Here is a 12,375-nt window from a genome sequence, read left to right on the forward strand (position 1 = left end):
CCTTCACACCTCAGCTCAAACTACATCACGATTTCAAAATGAGAATCTTTATTATGGTATCATCTTTGAAAATATCAAGCACGTTTAAAATGTGTCTTACATATAATGCACATTGTCCAGTGTAGATTAGGTGCAGATGAAATGTAAAAAAGGATGTAATAAAATAAAACATGTAACAGAACGTACCAATGCAAACAAAGCTGATTGTTAAACAAACATTTAAAAACATCCTTACAATAAGATTAATTTCACAATTCAGTGTGCCCACCCTGGTAGTCAAACAATTCATGCTGTTGAACAAAAAAGGCATGTGACATTCTCATTCAAGAAAATAATAATCTGTGATTGATTTCTAAACAGTCCATTTACAAACTACACACCATTTTGGCCAGAAGTCAATTACATGCACATCAGAGCCTCAGAAATCCAAGAACTCCTTACTCCATAACAATCCTCGGCATCTCATTGGAAGAATAATGATTGAAAGTATGTGTATCAAATCGGTCAACGCTGACAAATCTTAGAATCTCTTGGGAGAGCAACATGGAGATGGCATGAAAACTCCTCTTTACGAACAGTCTAAAACTCGGTAGTCCCTAGCAGCAGGCGGCCCTGGGCCGTTTCCCTGCCCCGCTGCACTCATCCAGGTCCACGGTGGGTGATCCCTCTCTCTCAGTCCTCTTCCTGATGATGGAGGGCAGCACCATGTCAAACAGAGCCTCAAACAGAGGGTCCACGTTATAGCCAGTCTTGGCACTGGTCTCAAAGCACATCTTCTCAGCAGGCAGGCTGTTCGTCTCCTCCATACCCTTGTATCTCAGGATCCTCCCATACAACGCCACTGCATCCTCCCGGCTCACCTGCTTGTTGACCGACACCCCTGACAGGGAGACGGGAGAGGCTGGAGGGGTGGGGCAGGCAGAAGGCACCCTGGGCCTCTCCCCGTCCTCCTCTCTCTGGTCCTCGGTCAGGCCGTCTTGGGTGGCTCCCAGCTGTGCCTGGAGGTCTGTGAGGTCGGCCTTGTTGCCCACGATGGCGTAGATGCAGTCATGATTGGCAGTGTCAGTGAGGGACAGGAAGCGCTCCTCCAGCTCAGCCAGACTCTGCCAGTTGGTCACATCGTAGGTGAGGATGACAGCAGCAGCACCCCGGCAGTACATGGAGCCCAGCCCGTGGAACTGCTCCCGACCTGGGGGACACACCGGAAAGAATGATCAGAACACGTTAAGCACATAGGAGAGTAGTTGCATACACAAGAGTCAAAATATATTCATGATTGTGTTCTTATATAGACCAATGAATGTCAAGTAAAAGGCAAAAACGACCACAGACAAATTCACAAGCTTAATATAATGGGCTTCCAAACTACAGGTAGCCAAGAGAGAGCGAGAGAGAGAATAGCTGAAAAACAAAAGCAACCATTGTAGAAATATGCAAGAGCTCTTCAGTGTGTGTTTGTTTAAGTAAAGCGATTTTATCTTGGAGACTTTGTTCTGAACACTCCACGGTCACAGCCAAAATATGTGCAAAAATCCAGGGAACCTTTGAACAAGGTCCAAATTAAATGTTTCACAGGTTGTAAGATACAGTATGTACAGTAATTAAACCTTAGGCCTGAGTATCCAGGAGTAGCCTGCCTGACATAAAAACCCACCAAATAAGGAGAGCCAACTGAGCTGAAATCGAGTATGCTGACAGACATATCCCTAGGATCAACCGAGTTAGGGGAGGGGAAGATTGTTGTTTGAAAGAACTTTCTCCAGGGTAAAAAGTCAGTGCGGGGCAGTGGGGCTAGGGTCCTATTCTGCCCAGAAACAGACAGTATGAAGCAGGGTAAAAGACGATACATCTGCTGGGAGGAGGGCCTGTCAGGATGACAAGTGCTGATCATGGACACACTAAACCACACCCCTCCCCCCCTTGGTGTGTCTGTACAGCATGAGTCAACACTGCAGGGTTATATTAGGTCCAGTGAGTAGGTTATGGGTGAGTGGGCGGTTGAATCATATGCCGTCACCATGACCCGCTACACAGTCACCTCCCTGTCATGTGACTGAGCAGCCGCCGGCAACTGGCTGTGTAACTTCTACAGGAAGTTGAACTATGTAAAGGTGTAAATTTCCAGGATTGTAATTGTCGGTTTATTATAAATACTACTATAACCTAACGTAGCTTGAAAGAAATGCCTGAAACTAGATCCCCCACATTCTGGTCTTGATAACAAAAAAATGATAATAGGCGGCGGAGCATATTCTCTTCAGCACTGCTCAACCAATCCTGAAAACCGTAACGTCCAGTTGTTTACGAGCCCACTGAGGCTACTGCCACCTGAAGAAGTGATGTTGAATGGCATAGAATTCTACGTCAGGCAGAAATGAGTGTTTGGGTCAGGAAAGTTTCCTCTCAAGTTTCCTCTCATGACCTCTACTAGCCAGAATGCGGTTACATTCAGGTATTGTTTACATAGTGCATGTGATGCACTGAGTCAACAGGTAGAAAAGACAAGCGACAGAACCTACCGGCACAGCAAAAAGTTAGGTAAACACTTTCCTGTGGATACGACAGCTCCACCTCCTACCGTCAAAAGGCCCAACAGCATGTACAGGTAAAATGTTGGTGTGGACACTATATAAATAATTACATTGAATATGTATTGTACTTACCTGCAGTATAGTATGATTGCTATTCATGTGTGCATGGTTATTGGCATTGACCGTGGCCTTTTCCCTTTGATGAGGTCATCACCCAGAGTCGTATCTGTACAAGGCGACTATCACACGTTGATTGGGCTGTATCGCTTTGCTGCATTTGTACACCTTTTATTTCTTAGGTTGAAAATAAAGGAAAGTAATATAGAAATGCGTGTGGGCATTCCTTGTCAAGTTACTACAAGTGTAAATATAATTGTATTAAACATTCTGCCTTGTAGAGACTATGGAGCCCTCTACAGCGACTTCTTTCAGACTGATATCCATGGAGTAACCATGGTAACAGTCTCATGTTTAGGCAACCACATCCTTTGGTTGAAGTGAGACTGAATGTGTGGACAAGTGTACGTGTGAGTAGTAGGTGTTTGGGAGTATGCGTTCGTTTTTACATTTGTACTGTTGGCTATACTAAAAAGCTAACCCTCCCAAAGCGTTATAACATGAGTCCGCTGTAAAAAAAAAAAAAATCACAGTAGGAACACCCATTGGGTACACAGAAGGAACCAATCTTGTGATGCCACCCTTTCATTTGTTTGGTTTGTGATATCATAGACTTGGCTGACATTCATTCATTGTTTTCAATGATTGCAGAATCAAAGCTGTTTCACCAGTCTGGGTATACCATGCTGTACGGAATTCACACACCGCTCTAGAATGTAGTGAAATGCAGGTAAATTCAAGAGCATGCTACTAAATTAATGTCTGAATCTATTTCTTAGCCTATATTATGAATCACATACAATTAATCATTAGACTGTACAAAAGTGTTGATTAAATAAGGGCATTAGTTTGTTGTGATCATTACTAGTTTAGACTACACAGCTCTTGGTTGTGTCTCCTCATATTTCAGCGTTGGTAACATTGAGGTATTTCCACACTTTGGACCAATCAAAATCAACTTGATACACAAGAAATTCACAATGAAAACTGAAACAAATGTCAGGGAGAGTAGATATTGAAATTCAGTCTTAGTTTGTGTGTGGCCGATACCGATTATTGGAGGACCAAAAAAGCCGATACGGGCCCTCATACCACCCTCATGGAGTCGCTTTCTGACCGTTTGAGCAGACACATGCACATTTGTGGCCTGCTGGAGGTCATTTTGCAGGGCTCTAGCAGTGCTCCTCCTTGCACAAAGGCGTAGGTAGCGGTCCTGCTGCTGGGTTGTTGCCCTCCTACGGCCTCCTCCACGTCTCCTGATGTACTGGCATGTCTCCTGGTAGCGCCTCCATGCTCTGGACACTACGCTGACAKACACAGCAAACCTTCTTGCCACAGCTCGCATTGATGTGCCATCCTGGATGAGCTGCACTACCTGAGCCACTTGTGTGGGTTGTAGACTCCGTCTCATGCTACCACTAGAGTGAAAGCACCGCCAGCATTCAAAAGTGACCAAAACATCAGCCAGGAAGCATAGGAACTGAGAAGTGGTCTGTGGTCACCACCTGCAGAACTACTCCTTTATTGGGGGTGTCTTGCTAATTGCCTATAATTTCCACCTGTTGTCTATTCCATTTGCACAACAGCATGTGAAATGTATTGTCAATCAGTGTTGCTTCCTAAGTGGACAGTTTGATTTCACAGAAGTGTGATTGACTTGGAGTTACATTGTGTTGTTTAAGTGTTCCCTTTATTTTTTTGAGCAGTATATATATATAAAAAATAAATAAAAATCTGCAAAATCGGAGTCCACAATTACCGATTGTTATGAAAACTTGAAATCGGCCCTAATTAAAAATCGGCCATTCCGATTAAATCGGTCGACCTCATTCATATATATATATATATATATATATATATATGAATATTTTAGAGGTCGACCGATATATTAGAGGTCAACCGATTAATTTTTGTGTGTATATATACACACAAAAAGAAACGTCCTCACACTGTCAACTGTGTTTATTTTCAGCAAACTTAACATGTGTAAATATTTGTATGAACATTACAAGATTCAATAACTGACAAACTGAACAAGTTCCCTGTGTCCCTGAACAAAGGGGTGGGGTCAAAATCAAAAGTAACATTGAGTTCAGGGGTGGCCACCAGCTGCATTAAGTACTGCAGTGCATCGCCTCATGTACTGCACCAGATTTGCCAGTTCTTGCTGTGAGATGTTAACCCACTCTTCCACCAAGGCACCTGCAAGTTCCCAGACATTTCTGGGGGGGGGGGGGTGGCCCTGGCCATCACCATCCGATCCAACAGGTCCCAGGCATGCTCAATGGGATTGAGATCCAGGCTCTTCGCTGGCCTTGGTAGAACACTGACATTCCTGTCTTGCAGGAAATCATGTACAGAACGAGCAGTATGGCTGGTGGCATTGTCATGCTGGAGGGTCATGTCAGGATGAGCCTGCAGGAAGGGTACCACATGAGGGAGGAGAATGTCTTCCCTGTAACGCACAGCATTGAGATTGCCTGCAATGACAAGCTCATTCCGATGATGCTGTGACACACCGCCACAGACCATGACAGACCCTCCAAATCGATCCCGCTCCAGAGTACAGGCCTCRGTGTAATGCTCATTCCTTTGATGATAAACGCGAATCCGACCATCACCCCTGGTGAGACAAAACCGAGACTCATCAGTGAAGAGCACTTTTTGCCAGTCAGGTCTGGTCCAGCAATGGTGGGTTTGTGTCCATAGGCGATGTTGTTGCCGGTGATGTCTGATGAGGACCTGCCTTACAACAGGCCTACAAGCCCTCAGTCCAGCCTCTCTCAGATGATTGTGGACAGTCTGGGCACTGGAGGAATTATGCATTCCTGGTGTAACTCGGGCAGTTGTTGCCATCCTGTACTGTAGAAAGGCCTCTTTAGTGTGCTAAGTTTTCATAACTGTGACCTTAATTGCCTACCATCTGTAAGCTGTTAGTGTCTTTAGGACCATTCCACATGTGTATGTTCATTAATTGTTTATGGTTCATTGAACAAGCATGGTAAACAGTGTTTAAACCCTTTACAATGAAGATCAGTTTTGGAACACTAAGCCCTTGACTGCCTTCACCAGGTGGCTGTGTTACAAGTGGTTTGCTTTTGACAATAAGTCACTTGACTACAGCCATCTAGTTTTGAACCAAGAAGAAGACAAGGAGTAGGCAAGAAGGAGTCGACCGGGATGGGCGAGAGGAATGTCCAGTTGGCCCGAAAAGCATGGTAAATGAACATTACTGAGTGTCAAGCCAGCTAGCTTGGCTACAACGGATAAAGTCGAGTTGGCTATCTAGCAGCGTTTTACAGCCATATCGGTTTTACTCTATTTTGTTTTCCACAGATTTTATTTAGAAATAGCACATTATCACACACAAACCTGCAGCCACTAGCTAGCTTGCCAGTTGACGTTCTGACCATGGAGCCGTGACAGTTCGATTAAGCAGCGACCACTTTGTGACTATAACAACATTCTATATTCACTATAACCATGCTACATTTTGAGTAAAACTTCAGTATCGTTTGAACTATACTGAACAAAAATAAATGCAACATGTAGTGTGGGTCGCATGTTTCATGAACTGAAAAAAAAAGATCTCAAAAAAGTTCCATTAGCAAAAACGTTATGCTCAAATTTGTTTACGTCCCTGTTAGTGAGCATTTCTCCATTGTCAAGATTATCCATCTGTTGTTTTAGAGAATTTGGGAGTAGTATTTCTGTCTGTAATAAAGCCCTTTTGAGGGGAAACTGGGCCTGGCTCCCCAGTGGGTGGGCCTGGCTGCCCAGTACACCCCTGCCCAGTCATGTGAAATCGATAGATTAGGGCCTAATGAGCTTATTTCAATTGACCAATTTCCTTAAATGAACTAACTCAGCAAAAACTTTGAAATTGTTTGCGAGATAGATGATAGTCCAAACACTATTGTATTTCTGATGCAATTCTCTATTGCATGAACATATCTCCATAAACATTGAATGAAATAAGCATTTTATGGTTGAACACCCTACGTGGGCAGAGATTTGAGGATTTGGGTGAAGTTACAACATCTGAGCCCTACTATTTTCTGTCAATCATCCACTCCCAAACAGTTTATGCCTTAATTGCACAATCATATAACTAGATCAACTTCCTATTTTAACCTCATGTGGACATAGCACTGTGACTGAGTCAGAAAGCGAAGCCCTTTACTGTAACCCTAACCCAGTGAGTGACTAAAGACAACAGCATCCTGCAGAGAGGTCATGGGGATATGGAGCAGGGACGGAAAATAGTGTTTATGTGCCTAAGTGGTTTTTCTACCTTTCTAAATCAACATCACAGACAGTCACTTGACTGGAGTTAGGCCTAAACCCCATACGACAATGCTGTGAAAGTAAATTAAACACACTCATTTGAGCATTTTGTCACCAGTTTCTTGCGGTAAGTTGACCAAAATCATGTTGCTAATAGTCATTATATCCCATTGTAGTCTCATATGACCAAGTCACCTTTCTTTTAGCTGCCGTGAATGATAAGTGCACAAGTCTACTTTTAGAGTTATTATCAAAATTCGTAAGAATTACAAAGTGAAAATGGATTCAAAATGGTCAACCTCTGCTGGTGATTTGCAGAATGTGCATTGATACAAGTAAAAAGAGGCCTGTGATTGGTTACATTGYCTACTGTGACAATTTCTCTGTATAAAATGGGCCATAACTTCAAAAAGTAGCAGAGATCCCACTTCGGAACATTGATATGCCCATAGAGTATATTATGTTCAACAGTATCATGAAACTTTTGCAGAATCAAAACTGTTCTCAATATTCATAAATTAATGCAAAATCAAATATTACTTAAATCAAAATACTACTCATATTACAGAGCAAGCGGTAAAGCGTCATATGACACCAATTCAGGCTTTGTGGCACTTACAGATGAAACACTACGGAGTCTTAAAGGAGGCTTGGGTAAGCCCAAAATGTTATAAATTTGCCAAATAATTTCTCAATTATAGATTTAGATATAAATGTCAAATATAAGTCAAGAATCCTTCCTACAAAAAGGACCATTCTAAGGATTACTTTTCTATAAATTCTCCCAAATCATGGTCTATTTTTGTCTAGAGTTCGTAAGGAAATCGCTAAATAGAAGTTCACTGACTCTTGGTAAATATGGACCCAGGATGGTCAAAATGTAGGTCATATATCTGGACGTCATATCTAACCTGTTACTATAGAATATCAGAAAGTGCCAATTTGATACAGATGACCAAACCAATTCCTGTCATTTTTTCCAGGTTACAACCTATGATGAGAGCCTGGGGGCTTTCAAAAACACTGAATGTAGAGTTCAGGCCTGTGTCTTTCTGAAAAATTTCAGGTCTAAACAACCAAAACCTCATTCAATGAAACTCTGGTGAATTCAATATCGTAATTAAGTCACGATTGCATAATGCATTACGTGCACCACCTCTAGACTTGTGCAACTGTGATTGGGTAACCCTGAGATGGCAGTCTATGATTGGGTAACACAGGAATAAACCGATTGTCATCATTACAAAATGTTGACTTGATTTGTTGCATTTTGTCTCTTTATAATCAACTGGTCCTTGATTTTGTACATTTGGTAAAAATCATTCAAATTCAACAGTGTTGGCTGTTGGGTAATGCCCCCAGCCTTTCCAGAAGATGCCGACCCTACCATTACGCTTGTTTACACTGAGGTCGGAAGGTAAACATGGTTAACCTACATTAAGACACCGTGGATGCAATGATGGGATATGCCACTGTACTACAAATTTGACCTTTATCCACACTGCTCTATCGAGTAGATTAAAATAGTTCCAGTTTTCCATGAAAACTGCCTTTTTGTCCTCATGCGAGGCAGTAGTAGGCATATCAGCCATTAGGAAATGACACATCACGTTCAACAACAAAAAGGAGCTGATTGGCTGACACTGACTATTCCAAAATGGCTGCGGTGGCTACTGCTAGCTACTCTATGTATACACACACAAAAGTAGGTGGACACCCCTTCAAATTAGTTGAGTCGGCCATTTCAGGCACACCTTTTGCTGACAGGTGTATAAGATCGAGCACAAAGCCATGCAATCTCCATAGACAAACATTTCACAGTAGAATTGCCTTACTGAAGAGCTCAGACTTTCAACGTGGCACAGTCATAGGATGTCACCTTCCCAACAAGTCAGATCGTTGCCCTGCTAGAGCTGCCCCGGGCAACTGTAATTGCTGTTATTGTGAAGTGGAAACATTCAGGAGCAACAACGGCTCAGCCGCGAAGTGGTAGGCCACACAAGCTCACAGAACAGGACCACAGAGTGCTGATGCGTGTAGAGCCTAAAAATCATCTGTCCTCGGTTTCAACACTCACTACCGAGTTCCAAAGTGCCTCGAAGCAACGTCAGCACAATAACTGTTTGTCAGGAGCTTCATGAAATGGGTTTCCATGGCCAAGCAGCCACACACAAGCCTAAGATCACCATGCGCAAAGCCAATTGTCGGCTGGAGTGGTGTAAAGCGTGCCGCCATTGGACTCTGGAGCAGTGGAAACACGTTCTCTGGAGTGATGAATCCCACTTCACCATCTGGCAGTCCGACAGACGAATCTGGGTTTGGCAGATGCCAGGAGTAAGCTACCTGCCTGAATGCAGTGTCAACTGTAATGTTTGGTGGAGGAGGAATAATGGTCTGGGGCTATTTTACATGGTTCAGGCTAGGCCCCTTAGTTCCAGAAGGGAAATCTTGACACTACAGCATACAATGACCTAGACGATTCTGTGCTTCCAACTTTGTGGCAACAGTTTGGGGAAAGTACTTTCCTGTTTCAGCATGACAATTCCCCCTTTGCACAAAGCAAGACCGATACAGAAATGGTTTGATGAGATCGGTGTAGAAGAACTTGACTGACCTGCACAGAGCCCTGACCTCAACCCCATCGGGATGAATTGGAACGCCGACTGCGAGCCATGTCTAATCGCCCAACATCAGTGCCCAACCTTACTAATGCTGTTGTGGCTGAATAGAAGCAAGTACCCATAAAAATGTTCCAACATCTAGTGGAAAGCCTAGGGGGGAACAAACTCCATATTAATGTCAATGATTTTGGATTGAGATGTTTGACGAGCAGGTGTCCACATACTTTTGGTCATGTCTTGTAGCATGATGACGAAAAGGGCAGTTCTCCTTTAAAACAAACAGTAGTTCAAATCTTCTCTATGCATCAGTACGGATAACTAACATGGAGTACAGTGGCATATCCCGTCGCTGCATTGAGGTAGGTTTTCCAACCCATATCTCGCTCTGGCACCACAGTGTCTTAATGTAACCATGACTGCCATCTGACCCTAGTGTAGCTCAGTGTAAACAAGCGTAATGGTAGGGTCGGTATCTTCTGGCAACCCCCAGCCCAATGCCTAACACCAGATCTTGAATGATATATATAGCCTAACCTTTCATGAATGTAGCAATATAAAATGTAATGTTACTGTCCCTGAGCATCAGATAACGTTTTAGTACTATATAAAATCATGTGCTATAACCTCATCCACATTGCCAACTACAACATGATATGGGTTTTGGGGAATGAATGAATTAGCCATGATTTCAAGGCAATTTTATTGACTCTGCACAATATGATCTAGTCAAAACGTAATAGGCATCGACTTGTCTGACATTGTGATTCTTGTTCAGTAGTTTATTTAAACTGGTAAACCAGATCACTAATCTAACACTCAGTCATGAAAGGAGCTGTGCAGGCCAAACAACCCTTAGGTGGTGTAGTCACATGCTCTCCACAAGTCAACACTGGAAATCAACAACAGAGCTGACCATTGTAAAGAGCCTACGGGGCTCCCAAGTGGCACAGCGCTCTAAGACACTGCATCTCAGTGGTAGAGAGGAGTCACTACAGACCCTGGTTCGATTCCAGGCTGTATCACAACCGGCCGTGATTGGGAGTCCCATAGGGCGGCAAACAATTGGCCCAGCGTCGTACGTGTTTGGCTGGGATAGCAGTCATTGTAAATAAGAATGTGTTCTTAACTGACTTGCCTAATTATATTAAATAATGTCAGGCTACACTGATTTTTAAACGTGTAGAGGTTCTTTAAAACAGGCGGTGGAGATCAAACATTGAGGAAACTAAAGTCTAAGACTTACTAAACGTAAAAAAAGTCAATATTGAACACCTTACCAGCAGTGTCCCAAATGGAGATATTGTAGGGTCCCCATTGTTTGAGGAAAAACGCCCCTCCGACGGTGCTGATGGTGTCTTTAAATTTCTTCTCCGTGTACCTGTGAAGCAGCGAGGTCTTCCCAACGTTCATGTCGCCCAGAATGACAACTTTGACGTCGGGCTTCCTCATCTTGGAAAGTTCGGGCATGGTTCTTGACCCGCGCCGCTTGGCAATCCTCCTCAGCGGTCTAGCAGAGACACACTCAATGCTGTACTTTACTTTCATTTAAAAGCACTAGTTTACAGATAAAGTGCACGTTGTCATTTTGACATCAACCGATAAAACCCACCGAAATCGTCCTGGGTGTTCGATATAATTCAAGCGATTAAACAATCAACATCTCGATATAACAAACACGTMAAGTTAGACGACCACAGCTCTTCCCTCTCTCTCGTCCACTTGTTGAAAGTGAACTTCAACAATTGTGATGAAACCGGACGTTGATTTAAAAGCTTGAAGGGTCATGGCTAGAAGGGATCCAGCTTCTGTCAAATTGATGTCAGATTAAATTTTTACAAAGAAGATTAGGAGAATTTACGCAGCAGGTGATGAGAATTAACGTACCAGGTTAAGAGAATCAGGTTACGGAGGGTCATGGATAGGGTCATGGATAGAAGGGATCCAGATTTAGTCAAATTAACATCAGATTTTACTTTTCATAGCAGGTTAGGAGAACTTAAAGGGAAACTCCACCGAAAAACTATATTTTGGTATTTGTTTCATATGTCCATTGATATGTAACTTTCAAAATACAGAAATCATCCCAGTATGATTCATTTTGCATCATATGATGCTTTTTCGTTGGAGTTTCTTTTAAGCATGGAGGACCAAAGCTGACTTGATCAGAATTAAATGGATAAATAAATGCACACATAAATAGGTAAATACAGTACCAGTCAAAAGTGTGGACACACCTACACATTCAACGGTTTTTCTTTCTTTAACTATTTTCTACATTGTAGAATAATGGTGAAGACATCAAAACTATGAAATAACACATATGGAATCATGTAGTAACCAAAAAGAAGTGTTAAACAAATTCTTCAAAGTAGCCACCCTTTGCCTTGATGACAGCTTTACACACTCTTGGAATTCTCTCAACCAGCTTCATGAGGAATGTTTTTCCAACAGTCTTGAAGGAGTTCCCACATATGCTAAGCACTTGTTGGCTACTTTTCCTTCACTCTGCGGTCCAACTCGTCCCAAACCATCCCAATTGGCTTAAGGTCGGGTGATTGTGGGGGCCATGTCTTCTGATGCAGCACTCAATCACTCTCCTTCTTGGTCGTCAAATAGCCCTTACACAGCCTGGATATGAGTTTGGTCATTGTCCTGTTGAAAAACAAATTAAAGTCCCACTAAGCGCAAACCAGATGAGAATGCGTATCGTTACAGAATGCTGTGGTAGCCATGCTGGTTAAGTGTGCCTTGAATTCTAAATAATTCAAAGACAGTGTCACCAGCAAAGCATCCCCACACCAACACACCTCCTCCTCCAT

General features: G+C 42.9%; 1 protein-coding gene across 1 annotated transcript; it reads right to left on the reverse strand.

The window, feature by feature from the left end:
• Nucleotides 1-25: 25 nt before the first annotated feature.
• On the reverse strand, nucleotides 26-11,370 carry LOC111979257 (ras-related protein Rab-20). The gene is made up of 2 exons (XM_024009675.2): nucleotides 10,834-11,370; nucleotides 26-1,189 (listed from the first exon to the last, which is right to left on the reverse strand). Exons 1-2 carry the CDS (start codon nucleotides 11,099-11,101, stop codon nucleotides 597-599), a joined length of 861 nt encoding a protein of 286 aa, XP_023865443.1. The 5' UTR covers nucleotides 11,102-11,370; the 3' UTR covers nucleotides 26-596.
• Between the last annotated feature and the right edge of the window lie 1,005 nt (nucleotides 11,371-12,375).

The sequence above is a fragment of the Salvelinus sp. IW2-2015 genome, linkage group LG2, assembly GCF_002910315.2.
Source record: "Salvelinus sp. IW2-2015 linkage group LG2, ASM291031v2, whole genome shotgun sequence".
In the NCBI taxonomy this organism is placed as follows: Eukaryota; Metazoa; Chordata; class Actinopteri; order Salmoniformes; family Salmonidae; genus Salvelinus; species Salvelinus sp. IW2-2015.

What these genes read in the sequence shown, in the direction of transcription:
- LOC111979257 (XM_024009675.2), bottom strand. Translation starts at nt 11,101, where the DNA reads ATGAAAGTAAAGTACAGCATTGAGTGTGTCTCTGCTAGACCGCTGAGG. An exon ending in CTCCATTTGGGACACTGCTG is followed by an intron (nt 1,190 to 10,833) that starts GTAAGGTGTTCA and finishes TGTGTCCCCCAG; the next exon opens with GTCGGGAGCAGTTCCACGGG.